The sequence below is a fragment of the Lichenostomus cassidix genome, chromosome 2 (assembly GCF_008360975.1).
Source record: "Lichenostomus cassidix isolate B80296 chromosome 2, HeHo_3.0, whole genome shotgun sequence".
Classification (NCBI taxonomy): Eukaryota; Metazoa; Chordata; class Aves; order Passeriformes; family Meliphagidae; genus Lichenostomus; species Lichenostomus cassidix.
Window position 1 is genome coordinate 51,518,532 of NC_139482.1, and position 27,553 is coordinate 51,546,084.

Sequence of the window (27,553 nt, forward strand, 5' to 3'; positions counted from 1 at the left end):
AGAAAAATGTGTCATCTCCATGCAATATACCAGAAATATGTTAAAATGTGATTTTAATTCTCTTGCTGTTCGAGAAACTTCTTCCCACAAAAAGCTGAAGGCAAGGAAGTGCCAGGGACACAAACTGCAGTGTGTTTTTCAGGCATGTTCAGTTGTATTTTGGAAGGTATAAGGCACCCTAGCAGCAGTGGAGTGACAAACACATACGTGGTGTATACACTTGGCAGATGAGCAGGGCCAATCCTCCTGCAAGTCTGCTGAGATTGCCCACAGCAGTGATGCTGGGGCTGGAGCTTATACTGGGATGTTCCCACCTCTGTTTCCCTTTGTTTTCTTCTAGGAAACAAAAAAAAGCCAGGGACCCATGTACAGCAGCAAGTTTCCAACCCGTAATGTAGTGAAAGGCAAAAGCTGATTATTTTTAGTCAGAGTGGGAAAAAAAAAAAAGAAAAAAAACCTCCAAACCGAATGGAATACAAAAATTCTTCCATTCATCAAAACACTTGAGTGGAATCTTTTGCAAAAGAAACATTGCAGGAACAGAGGAGCAGATGGGAACAGGAGTGAGTGAGATCGGTTCTACAGTCAGGCTTCTCCAGCTTTCATGTCTCTACATGCATTTCACTGCACTAGTGAAAAGTTTCTGGTATTTTTCCCCCCTCAAGACATTTTTGGCAAAGATAAGTACAGTCCAACCGTCTGCTACAGATAACATTTTCACTTTGTGTGCTGGAGCTTAGGTTGTAGCTGATTTACCAGCTTCTTGTGTACAAGGGGACATTTATTCCCCTTTTTCACTGAACTGACAGGGCAGTTTCTTTCTGGCAACTTTTTCTGCAGGGTGTGGAATGTGTTAAAGCAGGTTTGTGTCATTTATGTAAGGGTGGATTTTCTTTTAATCCTTATCTGCATGTCATCTTCTGGATTTTCATATTTGCATGCAGGGAGGGTGCTGTCTTTGATAAAGCTGTGTGTTGTTTTTCCTGCCTCATTCCTTAGAACAGGTCCTTGAGGAAGACCATCCCTCAGATATTGGGGACAAAAGAGTTGCAAAATCAAATTTAGCAGCTGCAGTCATCTTTATTATGATTTTAAACTGTTCACAATTAAACAGTCACTAATTCTGAATATATATGAAATAATAATTTGACCTAAAAAGACACACAGGTCAATACAAGGCACAGCTTTTTGATAAATGTGAGGTTTTGTTCTTTTCGGGAAAGAAAATTTCACTTATCTATTTTCAATGTTTCTTTTACTAGTATTTTCAAAGACACTAAAATCTAAAACAAAGTTCCACAAACAAACAAACCTCAGAAGTTTTTTCTCTATGACCTGCACAAATGGACATTATGGTCGTAGAAGTCTAAGACTGTTAGCAGAGCTTTATCCAGTATTACATTCTATTTCTGGAGTTCGGATTGCAGAATTTCTGGGCTCCATACTAATCTATGGAGCATTTGCTTTGCTGAAAAGGCTGAAAGAACATGAGGAAGGAGCTGTGCAAATCATGAGATGGAGAGGGAACTTCTTCAGTGTTTGAACAGCGTGAAACCTACTGTAATTGTGCATTTCAAATACCTTTTATAGTGTTCAAACTTGTTTACATGTCTTCAGAGAACTGAGCTCTGGCATTAAATGTGACTGAGATTCCCTATTACTAAATAAGACCAGCTCTAAAAGCAGTCCACTTGCTACAACATGCAGGATTTATAGTTACAACTACTAAATTCAATGGGTTTTCTTCCCAGACTTTTGAAGATAAATTGTTCTTCGTCTTCAAAACTTACCCAGGTGCTGTTAAATAATTTTGTGGCTTTTTAGCTGTGCTTTCAAAATGTAATTGTAGTTCTCCTCCTCCCAGAATAAAGGGTGGTAGAAAGTCTATTTACCTCGTTTATTAAATTTCACACAGTTAAATTAAGTGAAATAAGAGCTTGATTCAGTTCCCATTAGTTTCAATAGCAGTCTTTCCACTGAGTTTTAGTCAAGGTTTAAATGAAGATCAGAAGATGATCCTCATTTACATCTAATATGCTCTTCTGCTATTCCTTTTAAACTTAAATATTACTGGAGGCTCTTCAAACCCAGCAGCATGTATTAACTTGCTTGCTTGTCAACATGCACAAATATCCAAATTTCATCTGGAAGCCCTAGAGTAAGTGTTAGCATTTATTATTCCCATGAATGTGCAGTTGTTGAAAACAAACTTTTAATGCTTTTTATCAGCTTGCATTTGTTCTTTGTAGTTAGTTGACAGGACGTTTGCTACATTAGTAATTTACCAGTACCTTTATTGTTTTAAGCAGTAAATACTGTTTATCTTAGTCCTGTCTGCAGTTTTTGTCTCTTTTTAGTCTTGCTCAAGAAGTTGACCTCATTCTTAAGGTACAAGATGTGCCGTAGGGAACTTTGGGGCATAGACCGTTCTGTAGCTTTGCAGTTTGACTCTACAGAAGGCTGGAACTTACTGTAGACCAGCTTGGGAGGAAGCATCGGGACAGATGCAGCTGCACCAGCCCAGAGGCTTGGTGCAGCACTCACTGGGGTTGCTGGCAGCACTTCCCATGTCCTCGGTGGGCAGAGCCACACACAGAACGGGATGGGCATATCACAGAGGTGGGCATGTGTAGTTGAAGGCAGCAAATTGCTTCAGCAGTTCTCTGCATACGTTGCAGTCTCTAGAGTTGTCAGTCTGCTCATCTGGGAGAGCTGCATATATATATGTATTTGTAATGTATTTGTTGGTGAAAAAAAAATAAGGATGTGTTGTATTAGTAATAGCAAGCTTTTAGTGTTCTGCTTGGAATCAGCTGTAAGTGCTTTCTCTTGTCCTTTCTGAGCCAGTGGATGAGTAGTCACATAGAATTTATACCTCAGGGGATTCAGAAATACATGCATGAGCACCACAGCTTACTTCAACATAACACTTGATTTAATTTGAATAAAGAAAAACATATTATTTTTTTCATTGGAAGGCACAAATTGAAATACGCAATTGCAGTGTCTCAAGAAATCCCACATGCTAAAATGTTCACAGCATAGTTTAATGCCTTTAACTCTGGTTTCTCAAGTTAACTCATTTTGAAACAATTTTAAACAATTCAGTGCTGATGTAACTAGCGACTGATCCCATATTTTCGTGGCCACACATCTTCAGTTTCTTTTTATTGTGCTATAAAATCCTGCTGCTTCATAGATGTTGCCAGAACAAACAACAGTGAAGTATGTAGGGTTTTTTAGACCACGGAACACAGCCTGTGTATCCATTGTCATCTACTTGTTTTCCCAAATATCGTGGTGTACTTCTTGTGATGCCACAGCCCTGCTAGGCATGTGTCACCAGATTCAAGGCTTGGTGAGCCATGCACGTTGTTGGAGCTCTCTCAGCCACTTGCTGTTGTGCTCTATGCAGAATTTTTACACCACTTGCAGCAACGCAGTAATGCAAACTTCACCAGGGATTCCCCAAGAACTACTTCATTTCTATGAGCCTTTTCTGCATGAATGGGGCTGTGTGACAGTCTTTCTCACACTCCAGAGCTCTGCCCAGCAAATGCACATAGATTTTTTTGTGATGAATATAATAACTATGCTGGTGTATGAAGCTGGAGAGCAGGAGGACTGCAGCCATGGGCTCTTAGCCAGGGCCTGTGCTACCTGCTACACCCATCCTTGGAGGAAACAAACCACTGGAGCACACAGATCCTGCTGGGACTGACACCAGAGTCTATTGGCCTTTGCATGGTCTTGTTTGGGAGCACAAAGTACAGTTCAAGACAAACTTACTTTGGTCAGTATGTGGATTTCACACAGCATGAAGGTCTAAAACATAGGCATGGGCAATGCTTTCTCTTGGAGGATCCATAATAAGTGGGATGGCAGAACCTCCATCCAACATTACCAATGTACCACCAACTCTGCCTTTGCCCCACTGCCTAATTTCCTCCTCAGTGGTTCCCAAAGTCTCATTCCTTTCCATAGCACTCAGTGGTGTTTCCCTGTGCTGTACACCGCTTGGATGTCTAAGCTGTCATTGGCATTTTGACTCGAAGAGCCACATTTTCCGCCTTAGAGCATACAGCTTCAGTTATTCTGTTGTGTGTAGGGAGCAGTGAGTTTGGAAAGGGCAAGCTAGGGCATGAACTCATCACTTTGCCCATCCTGCTATTGATATACTTGTAGAGCCAAGCTCACCACCCTGCTCCATCAGGTTCGCATGGGAAAACTTTGTGGGGGAACCTCAAAGGCCACACTGACTTCAAATAGCACAGTCAGTATGACTTGAGTTTCTATAAAGATGGTTAAAAAGGGGGGAAGCTGCCACTGTGGTTTTCTGCACAAAATTTATTAGGTGTTGTGTCTAATATTTATAAACTATTCATAATCATTGGTGTATATATGTGTGTGTTTGCATAGTGGTTGAAAGATATGAAGTTCCCTTATTCTTGGTTTTTCCTCACTAATAGACTGTAGAAGCAACTCATTATATAAGTTCGCTGGTGATTGCACTTGCAATAGACCTGGCCTTTTAACCTTGAGCAGTAGCTCAAAAGAGAAAGAGCCATGCAAGCTCTTAGTTACCTTGGTAGCAGCCTCTCCAGAAGGTGCCAGTGGAAGAGCAACCCAACAGCAGCACCCCAGCTCCTGGTGAGGACATCTTGGGTAGCTCTGCTTTCCAGCCATCATTCTCACTTCATAGCCTGCAGAACTCAAGGCAAAATCCTAGTGCACTCGTCACTGGCCATGTGTCAGGGACATGGATTGAAATGTAGCTTGGAGGACTGAAGCCTGAGGGGAGCATCCTGGTGCCACTGGGAGTGGGAGCTGCTCAAGGGAGCACCTCCTTTGCAGGGAAAGGAGAGCCCTTTAGTGCAGAAGCTGCCATCCTCAGGCATGCTGGGACACCTCCAGGGATTAATACCAGCTCCTGACTCCCTTCCTTCAGCATTGCCCCACTGTTGGACCCAGTTTTCCCACTGATGGACCCAGTGGCTGCTGGTTTCTGTTTTGTCGAACAATGCACTGGTCAACTCATATTATCCCCAAGTCCTTTTCAGGGCAATTGCATCCCAGCACCCCATTTTCTGTCTACTCTGTGTTCTGCAGTCTTTGATGTAACACCTTGCCTTTGGCTATAGTTTGTGTAATGTTGTTCAGAGGGCTTATTTTCCTAAATTATACAAACCAGCCTGTGCAGGTCATCTGTCCCTCTTTGTTATTTAGAACTCCAGCAATGCTTGTGTCATCTACAGGAATCCTCAGCACTAATTTGAAGTCTTCTAGGAGATCACTGACAAAACCATGTGAAGAAAACTGGCCTAAATTCAAATTATCTTTCAGTATCTCACTGGAAATACATAATCTCAAAATTCCCATCTATTATTCACCTTTGGAAATCAACTTTTTCCTAAACTGTAGAAAATTGCAAAGTGACAGTTCCTGTTTCTTTGAAATTCTGCTGGTATTTACAGAAAATATCTGTATCACTTTGTGCTTCAGAGCACAAAGCTTAAAGTTTGGGCTAGTCCATCCTGTCCATGTACTTGCTCCAAATTTACACTGGCATCAGCAAGAGAAGAACTTAATCCCCCATCCAGTTCACATTGAAGCCAGTGGAAAGACTGATTTCAGCACATCCTGGTCTGGCCTTAATCTCTGGAGGATTATTAAAGGTACATGTGGGATTAAATAATGGCAACAAAGAAGAAAAATAGAAATACTAGTAAATTATATTGGGAGGGAAAAAAAACCACCCTGGTGAATTAAGAAGGCTGAATCCCTTGTTGTCAGATATATTGTGACTTTGGTGAGGTCTTCATTCAGGAGCAAGTTGATTTGTATGTGATTATTTGTTCTTTCAGGCAAAGGCATTCACCAGCAATCAGACCATCCAGCTGTCATGATGCCTCCATCCCTTGCAATTCAGCACGTGACTTCTGACATTGAAGGGCAGGTCTCCACTCCTAACTGGAGTTAGGAAGGGAAGCCTGACATTGCATTTATCTGGAAAAAGTGTTTTTGTTCCATAAATAGAAATAAGAAACCATCTGGGAAAGCTTTTCCTCAAAGCATATTCTTTTCCTCCACTAGGGTGTTAGTTTTGGTAATTTTTGCAACTACAGTTTCCATCTAAGTATTTCTAAGAGCTCTGTCATTGTTTTGGTCCCAGTGTGTCTAAAACTTGGAATTAATTTCAGCAACTGCATTACTCTGAACCACACTGTTTGAGCAAGGACGTATTACAGCCACATGAGGTTATTTTTCACAGTGTCTTAAATTAAAGTATTTGGCTATGTGCAAAAACCATTATCATCTGCAGAAGAATTTCCAGTGCCCAAATGTTGCTGTCATTAAGCTGAAAATGGGTTTGCAAACACTGTTCTCAAGGGAAAACGTGCCAGTGTTTGAGCACTGTTTGTACTCCTCACCTGTTTCCTAGCTTTCCTTTTCATAACTTCCCACAGCACATTGCAGCAGATTTGGTTTTCTTTTTGTGTCACATGAACTTTCCTTCCTCTTCAAATTCCTACTCAGTGTGTTAAACACACTCAACCCAGAAATACTGAAATTTCTTCATCCCTTCTCTCTCTAGAGTTGAGGAGCTTGTGAATATAAAATGTTTCTATTTGATTACATAAAACTTAACGCCACTTTCTTATTCCAACCTCTGATATTTCATACCATTTTCTTTACGGAAAACATTGCATGGTTCTTTCTCTTGCTGATAGATTAGTCATGATGACAAATGTCCTGGTTGTTCTAGTACTTTGTTATAAGCTTAGATATCTTTGCTAGTAAGCTGCACTTTGGTGGTTTCCACAGCAGGTTATGTGTATCTGTTTGATAGCTATGAGGGTATGCTTTGAAGTTGGTTAAAAAAATACCTGATATATAGGACCTGCCCTTATAGCTGATGTGCATATTTATGCTTGAATGACAAGCATCTTCATTTAATTTCTGAGGCCCCATTAGATGAAGGTCAGTGGCAGACCTCATAAAGGGGAAACAGTTTTTCTCCCAAGAAGGATCATGGACGTTCAGGGCAAGGTGAGATTCTGTGATTCTGTGATTTTGTATTGAAAGGGAGGAGCAAGCATGTCTGTGGAGACACAGAAGATTTTTGTAGTCAGGACAGCACTTTTCATAAGTGCTAAATTTAATAAGTTTGCGCCTATCAGTACAGTGTGCCTCTTTCCTGAGCCCTTTGATTGCCTCTGCCTTATACAGCACCTGACATTTGGGTCATTTCAGCAATATCTAAAATTTTGTTAGGCTGTCTGTTGAGGTAGTGTTGCAACTGATCCAAGATCAGCATCACTCTGGCGCTTAGGAATTGCAGCATATGTGCTAGAATCTAAATCACATAGAATTTAAATGCTTCATGGTGGCAATCCCATGATGCTGCCGCGCAGAATTCTGGGTTGCCTCCATGTCACAGGGCTGATGGCTGGGGTACAGAGGGTCCAGGAGATCACCCTGGTTGGGGTGGGAGAACCCTGCACTCCCAGCATGCAGCCCTGCTCTCAGCACTGACACAGACAGCAGCCTCTTGGGATGTGCTCTCTGTGTCAAAACTTTCCAGACTGGTTGTGTTTTTATTATATTAACGTCAGAGATAAAAGCAAAGCTTTCATCTTTCAGGGATTAACCCATGCCCTGAAGTTCAGTTCTGGATCTTAGCTTTTCTACTGCTCAGGGATGTTCTCACCCTGAACGTTTTACTCTCCTTTTTAGCTAAAATGTGTGTCTACATCAAACATTTATTATGTGTTGCATACTACCATAGCCTCCAGCAGTACCATGCAAGCATCCATGCCCACCTCTGACTCCTAAACCTGGATTGTGCTGTCTTTGCTACACTTTGAAACAAAAGTATGTAATGAATGTGTTGTATGTGGCATCAGAACCTGTCCTTTAGATGGCAAATAGGTCAAATTCAATAGAGGTTAAATCATAATAAATTCCATCCACTCAAGCATGCACATCCCACTTAAAACTCTGTGGAGCGAGGCAAGCACCTCATTGTCTGTGCTTTAGCCTTTGGCCAGAGTGGCATTCACACTGTGATATTATATACAGATAATTATAACATGTATCTTTTCAGAACACAGTTTCCATAAGAAAAGAAATTGCAGACATGATATCATTCATCACATAGAAGCAGACCATTTTCTTTTCTTTTCAAATGTTCTAGTTGGAAAATAATTCTGCACCTTTGCCTGCATTCAGTAATACTGCGGTAGGGGTTTAGCTTGTTTTGTTCGATTTGAGTTTTATTTGCTCAGAATATACTGTATATGACCCAGGTTCTCATTTGGTAAATACTGGTGTGATGAAGTTCACTTTGTGGGTGTACTTAGATCCCTTATATCTCTTTGTGCAAACAAAAAATTGTGCATAAGGGAGAAAGCTCCACTGTGGTGTTCTGACTGAGGCTCTGACAGCCGCATACTGTTGATTTCTTAACAGAAGCAGCCCTTTTTCTTCCGCTCTCCAGATCTTAACTAATATCTCATCTACAGCTACTGTTTACTGGATAGAGGATGTGAGGGGACCAGTGGTTTTGCATGTAGCAAAGACATCTTTGGTAGGGAGCCATCAAAGTGCTCTCTACTCACAGTTCGGGGGAAAAAAGTAGGTCCTGCAGGACCAAGCTGAAGCCTTTTTGGAGCTTGTTATGTCTGGGTTTCCCTCTGCAGCTTCACAAGCAGGGAAGCTCCTACTCTTGACTATTTGTTTTTGTCTCCTTGTTGTCCACTGACCTGTTTCCAATGCATGGGGCTCTATGGTGAACCAAATCAACAAGCTTTCCTGAGCTAAAAATACCCTCTGTCCAATTATTTACTTATTGTCCTATATTATTTGTAGCTTGGATCAACTCTTTGGCATGATTCACTGGGAGGTCCCATGGGAGAGGGAGAGGGAGAGGGAGAAGTGCAAGAGCAACCATGGCCTCTGACTTGCTGCATCAGCCGTGACCTAGTAAGCAGTGAAAAAGTCTGTGTTTCTCAAGATGGCTGACCCAAGTTCAGAGCTCCAACACTTGTCTGATCCCAAGAGAAGCACATTCAAATGAGTGCAGTTTGTCTTAGGGGTTGTTTCAGTGAGCTGGGCTGTTTTGTTATGTGATCTGACTCATGCCAAGCCTCGTAGGGTCCATCAAGGGACAGGTGGACAGGAGGATGCCACCAGAGAAAGCTCCTCCTTCCACCCATCTTTGGTTCAGATGCAGCATAAACAGTGCAGCTTTTGCATTGGGCCTGTCCTGAGTATCAGGGCAGATCTCTGCTGGTAACCTCAGAGATGCAACAAGTGCATCAGATTGTTTATGGACCCTGAAGACCATAGCAGGATGGCTTACATGTTTTTATTTCTGTGAGCAGTCTAAACTGCACCTGCTCCTGCATTGTGTTGGAGTGTTTTCCAAAATCACACTGTTCTAAAGATCAGATATGAGATGCCTAAACTGAGCATCCAAGTTGAGGTTTTGAATAGTCTGAGAATCTGTTATTACTGGCTTTTTTCTTTGGTTGTAGGATAACATTGCTTAAAATTCAAGATGATTTCTGGGATGACTCCTTGATTTTTCCAGCCAGTTCAAAGCCTCTTCACCCCAGTGCCCAAAAACAACATATTTTCCAGAGCAGACTAGCCATATGATAGTATTTTGAACTTTCAAAATGTGACCACTCCACAGAATAAAAACCTACCCGTGACTCTGGCTGATAATTTGTGGTCCTTGTACTTGAAGCAGACAGCAAATACAGATTTGAAGTGTGAACACAATGCAGTTAAGTTTGAAACTGGAACAGGAAGTCCCTCTTAGAATTCCTAAAGCAAATGTTAAGAAATCCAGAAATTCAAAGTATACAAAAAAGGACATTTTCTAAAAGCAGCTTAGGTGAGGTACTCACAACCCCTGTTACCGTGTTCCCATTTACTAGCAATTGCCACTCTGATTCCAAACATTACGTTTATCTAGATGTGTAATGAGAAATAACTGCAGAATGTGATTGAACAGCCTTGCTTTAAACATGGTCCAGAGTATTTAATCTGTTATCACTGTAATTCCTAGTGCTGATGATTGTACTGAGAAGTACCACATGTTCAGTGAATAGTTGTGTTGATTGGCAAGTGTGTTTTTGTCACTGCTTATTAAGTTATTTTTCCTACTAATAAACCATCAGTTGTCCAGTATATCTTGAACAGGTGGTGTGTTTTGTTACTAGAACTGAAACCTATTTCCAGCTTTGTCAAGAGTCTTTGTTACTTGCTTTGCAGTGCCCCAGTTTGGAATTGGTGCTTCTACGAATTATGGCTCTACAAAAGTATCATTTCATGTATTCATTTCTCCAAGTTAAAAGAATGCAATTTTTTCAGTGTGTTATGGAAAGCTGTGCAGTCAGGCTGGGGTTGGGTTGCGTTATGCAAACAATGGCAGCCTCCTTTTGCTCCACTGAAGAGCAAAGCTGAGCTGAAGGAGCCCCTGGAAGGGGTTGTGAAGTTTTTTACCAGATTGCCTTCTATATCGTTCTCCTTTGCTCTGTATTAGCATGACTGAGAGACATGTTCATTTGAGCTCTGTAGGGATAGCCCAGGGAACAACTGTATGAGTACAGAGTTTCTAAGGGTTGTGTGTGGTGTTTTTTCTTCAGAACAATTTTGCATTTTGCTTATTCATTGCAATCAAATACAATGGTGATAGCTTTTTCAGTTTCTCTAGATTTAATAAAGCAGAGTAATATAATTTCAGGTGGGGACTAATTTTTCCATCATGCTGTTATAAGTGTTTGGAAGTTCAGTGGTGCTCTGTGTGACACCTCCTCCTTCCCCACCATGCAAAACTGGATTTGAGTGCCAAAAATGAATATGTCAGAAAATCTCCTGAATTTATCATACTCCCAAAATGTCAGAGTGGCAAGAGGTGTGTAAGCTCTGGAGGTTCAGTTAGACCTTAAAATCTGGATTTGTGCCTTATAACCATTGCCTTTAGAGTCATGACAGATAATGTTCTTGTTTCTTATGAAGCTTATGCTTAACTTACTGTGGTGCTTTTAAAGACAAGTGGGTAACAAGTCTTTGTCCTGTAGTTATTCTTCCTTTCCTTCATGGAGCTTTCTCCTTTCCTCCACAGTTTGTCAAGGGACAAATAACAAGCTGACCCAGCTGGGACATGTGGAAGACCATTTCACCAGCCTGCAGAGGATGTACAACAACTGTGAGGTGGTACTCAGCAACCTGGAGATTACATACGTGGAACACAATCGTGACCTCTCTTTTCTGAAGGTTAGAGTTCGTGTCCAATGCAGCCTTCCCTGCTAAAACAAATCTTACTCCATTTTTAGTAGCATAGGATTGGCTACTGAAAAAATTCTGTGGTCATCCAAAAACATAACTAGCTAATTTCAGAGGAATTGCAGCTCACAGTCTAAGCATACCTGTAGGCTGCAGGATGCACTCAACCCTACTGTAAAAACCGGGTACTTTGAGAAATAGCTTTTCAAGTACTTGCCAGCCTGTGCTGGGTGCCATGCACATGGGTTTCTTTTTCTTTATAATTAGAATTACGTCCTTACCCATTACCTCACTTCTCAGAGAGCAAAAGGCTTTGTGGTGCTGTTGGGCAAAGCAAAGCACAAAGCGAGTGGCAGATTTTGCTGTGTGGAGGCCTTTCTCCTGCCCTCCAAACTGCAATCCCTTCCCCTGCCATGGTGTTGAGGGCCTCTCCAGCCTGAAGTGCTCACACCCTCAGCAGGCAGGCAAGTCCTGTGCAATAACTTCCCACATGGATTCTTCATGCGATCTTCAAGATAATTCCCTGTGGTTGACACATGGGCTACTCCCATCTCAACATTTGTTTTGTGCACTAGTGCATGAGCAGCTGTGGCAAGCTGAGAAGGGAACGGACAGAGCACAGATGTTAAAATGCAACCATGGCATGGGGAGGAGCCATGGCTGACACAGGGACCTCCAGGTTCTCCACCAGCCAAGTAACAAGCAAGATCAAAAAATCTATGGTTTGAACATAGGGGTTACAAATATGATAGTATTGCCATTCTTCTTTCCCAAGCACAACCTGACCATGGAGCTCAGTGTTCTGAGGAGCAAAACGAGTGTCTTGAAAATTCACTGGTAGTCTTCATAGAGCAGGAAAATATCCTAACTAGTAGCCTGAAGGTTTTTAACTTATAGTGACTTTTGTAGGGAATAGAAATGCACACATTTCACAGTGCAAGACAGGAATTAACCCACATGCACCAACAGTACCTCACTTGTCTTTTTGTCATGTAAATATGTACATTATTTTAAAGGGAGAATGTTGCTTAATCTTCCCCTCTGATGAGCAAGGGAAGGGGCACAGAAGAGAGAATATAGAAGCCTGAATCACATAGCGTCCCTCTGCTGCCAGTTGTTGAAGGCTAGGCAAGTATTTATGGAAATCATCACACTTAGTTGCCATTTCATACTTTTGCCCGGTTCTGCATCCTCTAGTCAGTCCCATTTTCCCATGCTTAGGGACAGAACAGGGGTAAGCTGGACTTTTGGAATGACCCCCAATAGCTGCTCAAAGGGTGAGTTTATATGTGCTTAATCAGCAAAGTTTTCCACAGTCTCTTTTTGTTCTTAGATTAATTTAGTTTTGATGAGATTAAGTGGTCTGTCCTTCCTTAGAATTGAAATATGGTGGATTGGAGGAGAGGGAGGAGGAAAGCAGTTATTGAAGAGTACTGTGGATTAAGCGTCTTGTTTCTTCTGTTGTTCTCTCAGACGATACAGGAGGTTGCAGGCTACGTACTCATCGCACTTAACATGGTGGATGTCATTCCCCTAGAAAACCTCCAGATCATCCGAGGCAATGTGTTGTATGACAACTCTTACGCCCTGGCAGTTTTGTCCAACTACCACATGAATAAAACCCAGGGACTCCGACAGCTGCCAATGAAGAGGCTTTCAGGTGAGACATGGTCAAGTGGTCGAGGCTCCTCTAAAGCCAACTTCAACTGTTAGCTTATTGGTGTCAAGATCTGATTGGAAATGGCCTCTCAAAGTCATATGCCATCAAACCCTGCTTTAAAAACAAAAATCTGAATGTACTTTCCTACTTGCTTTCCTGCTAACCAGTCTTTTGCAAACGACAAAGAAAATCCAAAGCATCAACAAGGTGATGAGATTCATTTTCATGCCCGAAACTAGCAAAGAAGCATTCATCTGTTATTTTTTATTACTTGATTCCAGTGCATACGCATCAATATTTTCTGTTAAAATCCCTGTGGGAACTGGTGATAGGTGTGTTGGTGTCTCACACAGTCTCTGGCAATGCACACCAGCAATACCATCTCAGCTGAGCGCTGTGGGCCCTAGAGGAGACGCCAGGCAGAAAGCCACGTGTAGTCACATCTTCATGGCATCCAAGAGCAGCTGACTCTCCAGAACGAGTCAGTCTGATCCTGGTGTTAGTTGCACCATCAGAAGTACTGGTGCCATGCAGATTGTCCTTTTCTGTCAGCATCGTGTGACTGAAGTAGAGAAATATGTGACTTATTTCTCTTTCTTTAGGTCAGAGATGTTTTGAGGATGTCTCTGGGGCAAATTAGGGATTTGCTTGACTTAGCAATTTTTTTCTTTCTGTAACAGAAATTCTCAATGGAGGTGTTAAAATCAGCAATAACCCCAAACTGTGCAACATGGACACTGTTCATTGGAATGACATCATTGACACGAGCAAGAAGCCTCCCACAGTACTTGAATTTGCAAGCAACTTGTCTTCTTGTGAGTATTAACTTGCCAAAAGTGCTATGTGTCCCCCTCCATTTCAGAGAGTAAAGTGAACATCCCATCTTTCATGCAGTGGGTTCCTGGTGCAATAATTTCTAATGATGGCCACCAAGACCTATTCCAAGAGAAGTGCTTTCATTTCTGCACCACTGGCCTAAGACAGAATTTTTCATGATGGTTAGGTCCTTAACTCATAGTTCAGCAAAATTCTTGGGAGCGTTTCTCTTGGTTTAAGGCAGTAACCCTTGCATATGTGCTCAGCTCAGAAAGACAGCTCAGAAAAATGTGCATTCATTTGCTTTCCAGCAATCTTCTGTTTAAAATACAAGGCTCTGATCTAGAAAACCTATATGGGTACCTTCATGGAGTCCACTTGAAACCTTTTAAGAGCTAAGGCCCAAGTTGAGTGCCATAAAATCCTTATGGTTTGGGCTGCACAGATTACCCTGGCAAAAGTAATAATAAGCAGGTAGATAAATCTGATGCTACAGATCAACAGGGAGATGAGGGGATATTTAAAAGTTTGTATAGTATAAGCTTAGAGTAGGCTCAAGCTAATCCTTCAGCCTTATGAGTCCCTCATAAAATCCCCAGTCATTTCACGGAAAGGAGGGTTTATTTTCATTTCTGAGCATTTCATTTCTGGCACTATAAATTGGCAGGAAAACATATTTTCTTTATCTTCTTCCAGTTGCATAATTGCCTGAGAGCTAATAGCCAACTTCTGTGTTGACTTATTTTTCTACAGAGCCCTGGCGTAATCAAGGAGTTGCAAACTATACATGTCAGCACAGGAGTTTGGCTCTGAATACCACAGAAATGTTAACCTTTAACTTTTCAACTTAAAAAAAAATTCTTTGGTCCCACACCAAATCAATCAACTCTTGGACAAGTATTGGCATTTGTTCAGCTATTTGATGGCTGATGAGGGGAAGGAGAATCACATGCTGTTAGCGGGAAGAAACGCTCTAGTAGGAAATGCCTTTTAAATGTAGTGAATTCCACATTATTCTGCTAAAGACAGCCTTTTATGGCTTTAATAATGATCCCATACTCTAAAATAAGTTGTTTCTCTGGCACTTTGCTTGTCATTAAGAGAAAGAGGAAGAAACAATAGAGCAAGGGGGGAAGGATGGGAAAGAACCCAGCACTGAACCTTCAAGATCAGGCAAGGTGTCCGTCCATCCTGCCCACGTCTCCATCGATTGTCCATCTGCAGCACAGTCTGCACCAAGGAATATCTTTTGCAGAGTATGGGAAGAGGACACAAAGCAGACAAGTCAAATTACTTTGTGGTCAGAGTAGCTAGCAGTTGCCTGTGAATCCAGTTGGATTTGTTTTCTTTTTAGAACTGCATTGTTCAGAAACACTGATTTACATGTGGCCTGTAGTGAGCAGCTGGCACATGCCTGACTGCAAGCCAGTGGTGACTTGCCATTGCATGAAAACCCCAGCAGAAGGGCCAGCCGGGCAGTAGCTGAGATTCCTGTTCCTGGGAAAAATATGCCTCTTTCGTAAGCTAGACTGGCTGGGTATTATGCTTGCTTGCTCAAATGTGTGGAGGTGGAGAACTGCACGTAGGAAAGCAGAGGTGAACAAAGGATAAGGAATTAAGCTCTAAAATTTTTGAGCACGGTTATATAGGTGCTTTTTACCTGCTCTAACAAGAAGGAAATATCCAGACATTGTTTTTTGTTGTTTATGGTATATTGCTGTTTTCTTTGTTTACAGGATATTTTACTCTTCCTTGTATTTTAGGTCCCAAATGCCATCAGAACTGCACAGAAGACTACTGCTGGGGCCCTGGTGAACAAAACTGCCAAAAACGTAAGCCTGCAGATTAGTTAAGAAATAGTTTGTGTGCTCTGACATACATTTCTGTCTACTGAAAAACTAACCGTAATTATGCAGGTAGGATGCTTGCCTGATACAAAAAGAGCAGCAGAAAAATGCATTTAGAATTGCTTTAGATTTTGCAAGGCTTAATTTTTCCTAAAGTAACAATTGAGGAAGAAGACCATGTTACTTGTTTCATTGCTTCATTATTTCTTTTTTCTCTAAATAGTGGGGAAATACACTGGTTTTTGTTTTCTGAAAAGTTCAGTGGAAAAACTGCTGATCTAGACGTAATGCAAATGGAAGCAACACCCTACATTCAGTTTTCCATTGCAAATAGTCACCTGAACCAAAGTTTTCTGTCTGCAAATATCAAGCCAAATTTGTATGACTGAGAGCTTGAGGAAAAAGTGCATACCTTTTGTCTTCATTTAGTATAAGCTTCAGTTTTTGTCAGTGGGCTCTGCAGTATGTCTCTCAGGGTGCACAGTGGCTGTGCATACCAAGCCCTGCCTGGGTTGATTCCTGCAGCTGAGGCTGCACAGCTGTCCCAGGACCTTGCGAAACCTCAGGCATCAGCCCTGCAAGCTTCCAGCATTTACAAACCCTCACTGGAACTGGGAGATTGACAAGTGCATAAAACAAAATCTTTTGCGGGCTCTTGCTTGCCTCTCCAGGCATTTGAGAATCTGGCCAACTGAAAATGTATCCCACATTTCCATGTGTGGGAAAGTTTGGGGGATAGGTCTCTTTCTCCTGAAAATGAACATGGGATATTCTATATGAAGTAAAAATGTTTGATGTGATATACATTTCCAGCAGGAAGCTCTAGTCAATAGCTATCAAAGTGATGAGGTGCTTTATTCCCCTGCTAATTCTTATGAAAAAAGTTGTATCACAATGCTGTTTGTGTAGAACAATGTGCCCTTTTATTCCCCTGTTTCTAGTTGAATGGAGGAGTTGCTATCAGAGAAGGGAATACATACTGTGGAAATAATCTGTTTCCTTGAAAATATACTACTTACAGGCCTACAAGAAAAATAAAATAATACAGTTTGGATATAGAATTGTGTAATGGAAAAAGGTAGAATATATGATTTTTAAAAGTTACCATTATATACCCTGTAGCAGGCTATTTTTTGAAATAATTTTCTGTTAATTAACAACTGTGATTTTCAGAGTTACAGGAATTCCCAATAATATCATAACTCATTTGTGCCAACTGTGAAGTTGATAACAGTTAGCACAATGCACAGCTGAAATGATCAAGGTGCTGTAATGAAGCAGAGTAGCCATCAGGTTCTTCTGGCATCTAATGCCAGGCTCTGTGGATCAGTATTTTTTTTTGGAGAGAACCATTTTTTTTTGGAGACCCATTTTGGGTCTCTGGTACAAAAACATTCTAGCCATTCACTTCTGGGTTTTTTTTTTAATTGTTCTGATTATCCTTTTCTCTGCTTTGATATTCAAATGAAGAAGCTTTCCCAATTCTCAACAAAATGTTGCAGGCAGTTTTTGCTTTCCTGTAAAAAGCTGGACCAGGGCCAGTTCTTCCTTGCGGTTGTTGCACTGGTGCAAACCCTGAGGGAGTTGTGTATTGAAGATAAAATGTAGCCAAGAAATTGAACATTAAAGAAAAATAATTCAATGTGCATATGAAATCTGCTTGCTGAGTGAGTCTCCCCTCTCTCTGCAAATTTCAGAAATATTTTACTACGTTAAAGGGACATTATACAGCACCACGCCAACAATGTACAGTTTCCAGTTATAGTACAGAGTCCTGGCAGTTCTATCACATTGTTTTTCCCAAAGTTAGCACCAATAATAGTAAATTTTCTCAATGAAATGGAGACAGATTCTACCCTGTTCCCCATCTACAAGATGCAATGACTCCACTGAATTTTTCTTGTTCTAGTCATTGATGCAACAGGGTTGTTCCTTCTAAGGAGGACATATTTCCTGGCTGGGATCAGAGTTCTTAGCACCTCATAAGAGCCAAGATAATTACAGGCTGAACACGACCCCTTCTTACCACCACCCACACTTGCACTCACCCCTCCCAAACTTCAGCCTCAAATGAGGACAGAAGGTCCCATGAGGAAAATCTAGCACAGATCCTGCACCAGACCCTTTCTCTATATTTCTTGATCTCATTGCAGCAAATACAGCTGATGTTTTTCATTTTCTCTTGTATCTTCCAGTGACAAAAGTCATCTGTGCTCAGCAGTGCTCTGGCCGGTGCAGGGGAAAGGTGCCCAGCGACTGCTGCCACAACCAGTGTGCTGCGGGGTGCACGGGGCCTCGGGAAAGTGACTGCCTGGTAATGATGCTACACCACCACCACAGGGGCTTCAATCCCTGACACAGTGAGCAGGGCTTTCAGCTGCATGTGCTCTAGCCTTCTCCAGCCCCAGAAGGCCTCTTGAGAGATGCTGACCTGGAGGGTGCTCCAGGGCTTCCCTGCACAGGTGGTCAGTGGGAGGGAAGATGACATGAACTTCCTGGTACCCTTAGCTGGTCTTTACTGACTCTGCCCATGGACCTTCCTAGCGTGCTCCAAAGCAGTGTTAGTGCCATTGAGTGCCCAGTGAGCTCAAAGTCACTGCAGAGCTTCTAAATGTTTGCTGTAGGTGATTTCCCCACGTGGACAGGTCCACAGGCCCACAGCTGCCCCCACAGTGCAGCAGTTTTCCAGGCCACCACAGCTTTGCCTTGTGCTCCTTAGCACTAGCCCATAATAATCTTGGTTTTCTAAAGTAAGAACTTGTAAAGGGAATAAGATGTGATGGCTCTTCATTTTTTGCATCTCATTGAACTTCAGGCATGAAATTGGGGTTTCCCTTTCTGGTTTTGACTTGACACAAAAGCATTGTGTTTGGGGTACCCTGGGGCCATGAAGAGAGAAGAAGCAAATGGAGCTTCTGTAGGGAAAAAATGTCCCATTGCTTTTCCATGAGAGTTTCAGGGGGTCGGTGCATGCTGTGGTTTTAACTCTTCCCCATGTTTGCAGTACACTTCATTCTGAATTAAGTGATACCTGGGTAATTGCCGTAGAAATCATCCAACCTGGATTTTATTGTTGCTACCTCTATCCCTGGTTTCCTTTTAAGATGCATGGCTACGATACCCTTACTGGCTCACAGAGAAGACAGTTACTCTCTGTCATCTGGAAAGCCAGAGGAGAAGAAAGGGAAAATGAGTGATCATTAATTTAATGTAGATTTAGATTGGAAGAACCAACTTGCCCTTCATAAATGCCTGCTAAATTGTTAATTACCTGCAGCCAAATGTAATGGCTTCAGTTTAATATTTAGCCAGAAAAGTTAGTAATTGGCAGGAAAGGACTTGATTTAATTTGGGTTATTAAAAAGTGGGCAAGAAAATACCATTTGTCTTGATTTGGTTGTGCTTGTAGGGAAAATCTTTCTGTCTAAGGCATGCAGATTTGCTCCTGTTCCCACGTGAATCCCAGCAGCTCTCCATCAGAGTGCCAAGGTTTCTTGTTCAGGAAAAGAAAAGCTCATGATTTCTTTTTTAAAAAAAGTACTTAACTCCATTGCCCAGCCTGAAGCAACCTTTCACCTTCAAAGCCTGAGAGACCGTCCCTGTATCTGCTTGGGGTTTCCATCAGAGCTAAGCAGGAAGCAGATGAGGCCATCAGGGTGTTTTGAAGACCTAACATAAAATTGCTGACAATTTTTAAGGAGAAGGCAGTTTAATGGGGGCTGTTGTTCAATGACAGGCATGCCGCAAGTTTCGGGATGATGCTACCTGCAAGGATACGTGTCCCCCATTGGTGCTGTATAACCCCACCACTTACCAGATGGATGTGAACCCTGAAGGCAAATACAGCTTTGGGGCCACTTGTGTAAAGGAATGTCCACGTAAGTTCATTTCAGGTTGCAGCTGCAGAGGATGTGGGAGGTTGGTGAGAGGCGGGAAGGGTCCTATGTCATCCATTAATGTTGTGGCCAAGTGAAAGGGCACTTGTTCTCTTCAGCTTCTGTGGCAACTGGAAGCAGGTGAAAAAGTGAGCATCTTCAAACAGTCTGCATCTATCACCTTGCCTGATTTTTAATCATTAGATTTTGACCTGTGAAAATTTTTCTCTTGGTGAAGAGAAAGACATCTTATAAAAATCATCAAAATAATGGCTCTATGGGATCAATCTTGTGGATTACCAAAGCATTATCAACTCTTAACTGGTTCTTAATTAGGACTGTTAAAAAGTAATTGTTTTTAACACTCCCTTTCAGCAGCTGTGATCATTGCTTTTTCTACAGATGCTTACTTTTCCTTTCTTGCTGTTCCATTTCTATATTTTTTTAATCCATCAAGACTTGAATGTTGTTTTATCCTTCTGTGACCATTCCCCTTGCTGTAAAATGGTGATAGCACTGTATGTTCTTCTACCTTCAAATGATGTTATTGAGATTTCATATTTAATACCTGTACTTTCCTGAGTGTGCCAAAAGTTCAAACCCCGTTTTTCTTACTAGTATTAAAGTGCTGGTCCAGTGCCCAAAGCATCCCTCTTGCACTTCAGTCACCTTTGTATGCTTTTTGTTTTTCCAGACAACTATGTGGTGACAGACCATGGGTCCTGCGTTCGCTCATGCAATGCTGATACTTACGAAGTGGAAGAAAATGGTGTTCGGAAGTGCAAAAAGTGTGATGGGCTGTGCAGCAAAGGTATTAAAAGCATGGAATATACCAGTAAGGCTTTGAGATGATAAAGAACTTATTATAAAAAGGGCATGGAGTTCTGATCTTAGTTAAGTGAAAATTAAATATAAATCAGATCCAGTGATAGTTTGGAGATCTGACAAGTGGTTTGATCAGGAAATATGACAGTGGAGAAGGATGTCCAAATGAGATACACCAGACAAGTACAGCAGACAAACTGTGTTGTGTGCATGTGTATCTTGCACATCTGCCTTTTCCTCCATTTGTCCTTCCGAGTATCTCAGCAAGGGGACTGAAAATGGGAGAGAGAAGAAAATGTGCTAGAGAAAGAGAAGGGAATGTGCCAGAGCCTGTGTGCAGAGATGCTCAGACCAGAGCTGCATGGCTGGGCAGGCAGGAAGCAGTTATCCTGTGGCACTTTCTGAAAAGCTAAAACAGGCAAAAGATCTATGAAATGCAAAGTCGTAGGTTTGACCTAATGGAAATGCTTTCTGAACTCATGGCACCTCCATGTTTCTACTCTTCCATGTGACTCAGCTTCACTTTTGTCCCCCCTAACTTTTGTATCTCTCCTTTAACAGTGTGCAATGGCATCGGAATAGGTGAACTTAAAGGGATCCTCTCCATAAATGCCACAAATATTGACTCCTTCAAAAACTGTACCAAGATCAACGGGGACGTCAGCATTCTCCCAGTTGCATTTCTAGGGTGAGTAACTTGCTGGACATTAAGCACTGAAAGAGAAGGGCTAGGGAAATCTAGGCTGTTCTTTTCCCAATTCCTCATTCTGTTTGTTTCAGTGATGCCTTCACGAAGACCCTACCCTTGGACCCCAAGAAGCTGGACGTCTTCAAAACAGTCAAAGAAATATCAGGTGAGCAATGAGTTTTAAGCTGAGATGTTTTCTGACTGATACTGCTAAAAACACGAAGAGGGAGGAGGGAAATTTTTTAAGCACATGAAGAGAAGTGCATGCAAAGTGTTTCTTGTCTCTGAGCTACTAAGGGTCACTCTTAACTACGGTGGTCAGCAGCACCTTGCCAGCATTACGCCCACGTAACCCATACTGGTCTTCCGTCCAAGGTGTGTGGTTTGGCCAGAACATCCCTTCTGCTGAACTGTCAGCCCTAGAGAAGAGTAAGAGCAGTGGAGATCCTCAGCCACCCAAGAAGCATGTGGTGATGCAGAGGCGTGCCACTCCAGCTAAAAAAAGCCAAGTGTGTTTCTATTTGTGGAAAACCTTTCAGCAGCTCCTTAGGGAAGCGTGCTCAGTGGCTTGCGTCATTGTTACGGAGACACCCTCTTTCCAGCCTGAAGAGCTCTTCCTTGGGGTGAATGTGTCTCCATGAGCACAAAGCAGCCAGCAGAGTGCTCAGCTGCCATCTTCCACCAAGTATCAATTAAAAGTAATTGTGTTCAGTCCATTACGAAATGAAAGTAACATTGGAGCTGGGTCCATAGACATGATTCCAGTTCCCCTTTTCTTTCTCTCTTACCTGTGTGGTTCCCTTCAGGGTAGCAATGACTAACTGCAGAGCTTAATACAGCAGCCTGCAATTTTCCAAATTCTCCCCTTCCTACCAAACACCTCAGCTGAGTGCGGAATTCTGCTTCCCTCAGCAAATCCACTACAAGTAGCTATTCTGCTCTGTTCCTGCTTTTCAGTTTTCCTTGAGGTTGGCTGAAAAATGGGATGGAGTGCTGCCTTTCTCACACAGGTTCAGAGCCTGCAGCCTCTCAGCCAGGGTATCTGCTGGCAAGAGCCATTGTTGCTGGTGACTTGGTGCGGCAAGATGTGCAGCTCACTGACATGCTCTGTTATGCTCCTAAGCCCTCATGGTGGGCTGAGAAGTAAACTGTTTATAAAATGGGGTTTAAAAATATCTCCTGGCTCCCTAAAATGTCATGTTACACTTTAAGATCCTTCAGATAAGCATAGGGAAAGCACAAGTGCCTTCCCCTGGTGCACTATTTGCTACAGCAGAAGGTTCTGCTGCCAGAACTAATGGTGAGTTTATTTCCATTATTTTTTTTTAATCTTCTTTTACTCTTTCAGGATTTTTGTTGATTCAAGCCTGGCCTGAGAATGCTACTGATCTCTATGCTTTTGAAAATCTGGAGATTATACGAGGCAGAACAAAGCAGCAGTAAGTAAATCATGTGCCTCAGTGACTCTAAGAGAAACCGTGTTTAGAGCTGCTCTTGTCTGAGCACATCAAGGTTGGAAGCAGTGCAAAACTCAGGTGTCCCAAAATTGATGCAAAATGGGGAAAACCCTGCGAGGAGTAGAGCACCATCTTTAGCAGTAGATAATGTGCCCTGGGAGTGAAGACCCTCAGCTCTCTGTCATGCATGGAGGGCTGCCCTGAGCCTGCTTTCAGTACCAGGGTCTCCCCCACCATCCTGGAAGTACAGGCAGCAAAAAAGTACTCTTTACAGTCTGGGGTAAGTTACAATGAGATCAGAAGCACTGTGGGATTTGAGGTAGCTGGGCAGTTGGGGATGGAGGCTGCCAAACAGTGCAGACACCAGCAGTGCTTCCAGTGTCCTCCTAGGCTTGCCCTAAGACAAAGAATGATTTGGTGGACAAGCACAAAATAGTAGCTTCTTTACCTACAACCATTGTTGCACATCATTTGCTAGTCAGAACGTGTGTGTCTTGCCAGTTTTAGCTTAAAAAGCCCTTGCAAAACCAGATGTGAGTATTGCAGTTGTTACGTAAAACAGGCACATCGTGCACAAGGCATTGAGTTTAGAGGGCTTACCAGGATCTTGCTAGAGCAAAGTGCAGTTAACAGCAACACACATTTGAAAATTAAAATAAAAACATGCTGAGTAAATCCTGCTTACTAATTATCTTTCTTACATGTTTTTTCTATTTGTCCATCTCCATTTTAGTGGTCAGTATTCCCTTGCTGTTGTTAACTTGAAAATACAGTCCTTAGGGCTGCGCTCCCTCAAGGAAATAAGTGATGGAGATGTTGCCATTATGAGGAACAAGAACCTCTGCTATGCTGACACCATGGACTGGCACAGCCTGTTTGCAACTGAGAGCCAGAAAACAAAAATTTTACAGAACAGAGATAAAAATGAGTGTGGTAAGTCAGCGCTGCATTCCTGCTCCCCACCAAAGTTCATGCTGAAATGCAAGAGTAAGCTTGCGTTTTCATAATTCAAGCAAGGCTTTTTTCTCCTTGTTCCTCTAGTTATGAAATTCATCAGTGATACTGCTTTAATGAAGGTGGTGAGAGAACAGTGGGATTTTTTTATTCTCCCACAAAAATGTGGACTTTGTGGTGTCCAACAGATCAGGAGCTTCTTCATTACTATGGGCACAGTGAAGCCATGTCAGTTGAAGGACACAAAAGCTAACTCCTAACACTGGCCTTTTTTGACACAGTTGAAGATGTTGTTCAACCATGTTGCGGATGCAGTGGTCCCTGGGCTGAAATCTAATTATTTCTTTTTGCAGAATATGAATTTGTTGTATTTTAGAAATTTATCATGGAAATATAGCATGGTTTGGGTGAGAAGGGAGGTCACGTAGGCCAAGCCCTCTGCTGTGGCCAGTGATGTCTTTCACTAGACCAGGTTGCTCAGGGCCCCATCCACTCTGACCTTCAATTCTTTCAGGGATTAGGAATCCACCAATTGCCTATGCAACTCGTGCCAATGTCTCACCACACATTGTTACTATGTCTTCATTATATCCATTTGAAATCTACTCTTTCAGTTTAAAAGCGTTTCCCCTTGTCCTGTCACTACAGGATTATAAGTGCCCTTTAAGTACAAAAAAGCTCCAATAAAGTTTCTCCAGAGCTGTCTCTTCCCCAGGGTGGACAACCCCAGCTTTCTCAGCCTGACTTAATGTTATCGTAGATCTGTTAAGCTATCACAGAGGAGCTCATTCGTATTTTGGATGGATATAAGTCACTCAGTTTCAGTCCTTGTGATTTAGAGAAGCATGATTACTCCTCTTCCACACTACCAGAACCATTCACATCTGTTTTGGAACAGGTTGGGGAAACTGGCTGGTCAGATGGAGTGCGGATGGAGAGTTTGACCTCTCTCTTGCCTTGACATTCATGTCTTTTCTTGTCTCTCTTTCTCTCTCAGCTGCTGCCAAGCATGTTTGTGACCCTCTGTGCTCAGACGTGGGCTGCTGGGGCCCAGGGCCCTTCCACTGCTTCTCCTGCAGGTTTTTTGATCGCCAGAAGGAATGTGTGAAACAGTGCAACATCCTGCAAGGGTAAGGTGTCTCAGGGGTGCTTTAGGTTTTGGTGAAGGTGTGGGGGTTTTAGTTTTTAAAATGTGTTGCAGCTAGAAAGAAGGCAAGAAACTGGGTTTTTGCATGGGATTTCCTCAGCTTTGCAGAGATGTTGTGTGAACACAGTACCTAGCTGAGGTACCTCTCCTTCCCCATCCAGTATTGCTTAGGAGCTTGCTCCTGACATGGTGACTGCTAAGAAACATCCCCTTAAGCCCACGAGGAGACTATCTGGAGGCCCAAGGAGGCTAAGCCTTGTGATTTCTTCCATAAGAAAGAAAGGAGCTTGAAGCCCAAGTTGTGACAGTCATGTAAAATACGCTGTGTGTTTAGTGTCTTTGGGAGCTCAGTCGTCCCCAGATCCAGGGTTTCACTGCTTGGTAAACTTCCTTACTGCAAAGGGACTCTTGTATTTGCTGAGATGAGCAGTTCACCCTTGCAGTTTGCAAAGTTGTAGTTAAAGGAGAATGAACTTTCATCCAAAAATCACTGAGAGCAGCAATTTCAGGCAAAATTATTGCTTCAGCCTTACTCAGGACACAGAAAATTATTGCTACCTTGTGTGTCAATTCAACAGGTAATGTAGGTGGAAAAGGCATGTCCACCAAAATAGCAGCAAAATTACAGGGTTTTTTCAATAAATGTTTCAAAGTTTGACTTTTAAAGCTCCTGAGTATTAAACAAGTACTTGTCAGGGTGCTAATGCCTCTGATGTTTGTATTTCTCTACTGGCTTGCAGTTTAGCAGCTGTCTTTTTTTTTGAGTGAATTCCCTCTAGCAGCTATTATAACCTGAAGGGCAGATCCGGGCATTATTTGCATCAAATGATGGGTAGGTTTAGTTTAATTAATAACACCATTACTTGAAGTGGAACAGCTTTATTGCTATTGAAACCATCTGTTCCCAACTTTCATATTTTAATGATTCATTGTGTGTTGCAGAGAGGACATGAATTTAATTATCAGTGCCTTGCTGTTTAACTTTCCTGATTATTATTTGTAGCCTTGGAATCACTTGAACTGTTTTTGCTGATCTCTTTACATCACTACCATTTAAAAGCCTCTAGAAATGGTTGTGAGTATTCTGTGACATTAGCTTAAAAGGGAAAGTAAACCAATTTGTAGTGTGCAATCTGGAGTGCCATGTGTTTCACTCTCAACCAAATTTCCCTTACTCTTACATCCTCCTTGTTGCACTGAGCAAGTGCTACTGGTATACCCAAGAGGGTCCCCCCTCCTGTCTGAGTACCACCATCATAATCTCAATCTAAAGTGGAAAAGTTTGGAAAAGAAGAGAAGATCACGGTTTATCACTCGCTATTCAGCCTGAGGTTTAATTATTTCTCTTTTTTTGTTGTTTTCCAGAGAGCCAAGAGAGTTTGAAAAGGACTCCAAGTGCCTCCCCTGCCACCCTGAGTGCCTGGTGCAAAATTCCACCATGTACAATGCAACCTGCACTGGACCTGTAAGAGCAGATTCATTTTAGCAAATCTGAGTCTCAGATCGTGTATTAATATGTATTTCCCATGTTCAGATAATCTTGATGTCTCATTTTAACTGTATTTGAGGTGGAGTAGAGATGGGAGTGGTGAGAAGTCAAGATCGTGCGGCAAGGGAGCAGGATAAGAGACCTCAGGGTATTAGTTTTATTTTGTGATGTGTAATCCACAGTCACAGGCACTGTAGGGTCCTTGATACTTTTTGTACTTTTACAGATATAAAATACTTACTTTGGCAAACAGAGGACACATTTGAATAACGTGTAGCTACTGAACTTCCAAGCTGATGTGAACACATTAGATCAAACTCAGACCTTACTTGCAAAAGTCCAATTCTCTTTCATTTTTTTGGAGATCCCATCTCCTGCTTCCATCATAGGTCCACTTCTGTGCTATTTAACCCAGCTCTTTAAACACCTCTTGCCATCCCCGACAGCCTCTGAGTGTTTGACCCTTGCCCATTGTTGTGGTTCAGAAATGGTACTCCCCAGCTTAGTACTCCCACTGAGACTCTCCAAACCACGAGCCACTCACTCCCTCCCTCCCCCCTTCCCTTGTGGCACGCTCGAGAGCAGAATTGGAGGCATGAGAGGTGAAAATCGCTGGATGGGATAAGAACAATTTACTGGAAACAGCAATAAGATAAGAATGGGAACAGTAACAGCAACAACATTAATAACAAAGTGTACAAGAAAGGTGAAGGATTCACACGTGATTGCTTGGAAACAACATTATGCCACCCTACCCTGCTTGCTCGACTAGAAGGAACCCCTTCTCCCCAGAAGAAACTCCTTCCCCCTGCCCCTGGCAATGACATGAGGTGGTATAGAATAATTCCCATGTCCTAGCCGTTCTCCTCCTGGCTACTGCAAAAATTAACCCTGTCCTGGCCAGAACATCAACACCCATCATGGGTTTGAAGAGTCACTGCTCAGTAATGTGAAGCATTTCCATTCTCCCTCCTAGCACCATGGCCTCAGGGAGGTTATGAACATTATAAACTCCTTCAGGCACTGACCCCCTGTTCCATATTTGCCTAGCATCTAGTAATTAGTCTATTATAGTGGCTCTTAGACATTACAGTGATTAAAATAATCTTCCTATAGCGTGTCTCACTGTAGTTCCACTGCAACTGACATTGTGGATTGGGTCTGGTTTTTCTCCATAGTAGAACTTGACCCACAATTGCTGGTTCCCCTGCTTTAAAATATTTAGGTCATTCATGGTGTTGTTACAGTCTCAATAAAAACAGTTCTGCCAAAAATGGCCAAAGGCAATGCCTTTAAATACAAACTAAGTGCTTTCCAAAATGGAAAAAAAAAATGCATGGACTCCTTGGGTTGCTTCCGTCATCCTATGCTTCTCCCTAACAGAGGAAAGAATCTGTGCTGAGAAACCAGAAAAATAATGATTTGATGCCAGTATTTCAGGGAGGTGTCAGTAGGTCCAAGTTCATTATTTTAAATTGTGTGACAGTAGATTGCACC

At 42.2% G+C, this 27,553-nt stretch overlaps 1 protein-coding gene across 3 annotated transcripts in view; it reads left to right on the top strand.

Annotated features, from left to right (window-relative positions):
- The window catches only part of EGFR (epidermal growth factor receptor), a 155,932-nt gene that overhangs the window by 95,738 nt on the left and 32,641 nt on the right, over positions 1-27,553 (top strand). For all 3 annotated transcript variants that reach the window (XM_085051539.1, XM_085051537.1, XM_085051538.1), the window contains exons 2-14: positions 11,138-11,289; positions 12,772-12,958; positions 13,639-13,773; positions 15,538-15,606; positions 17,817-17,935; positions 19,358-19,499; positions 20,191-20,307; positions 20,883-21,009; positions 21,102-21,175; positions 22,358-22,448; positions 23,200-23,399; positions 24,418-24,550; positions 25,933-26,032. In XM_085051539.1, the coding sequence (XP_084907665.1) occupies positions 11,209-11,289; positions 12,772-12,958; positions 13,639-13,773; positions 15,538-15,606; positions 17,817-17,935; positions 19,358-19,499; positions 20,191-20,307; positions 20,883-21,009; positions 21,102-21,175; positions 22,358-22,448; positions 23,200-23,399; positions 24,418-24,550; positions 25,933-26,032 (1,575 nt within the window). In that variant the 5' untranslated portion in view covers positions 11,138-11,208. The remainder of the gene's footprint in view (positions 1-11,137; positions 11,290-12,771; positions 12,959-13,638; positions 13,774-15,537; positions 15,607-17,816; positions 17,936-19,357; positions 19,500-20,190; positions 20,308-20,882; positions 21,010-21,101; positions 21,176-22,357; positions 22,449-23,199; positions 23,400-24,417; positions 24,551-25,932; positions 26,033-27,553) is intronic.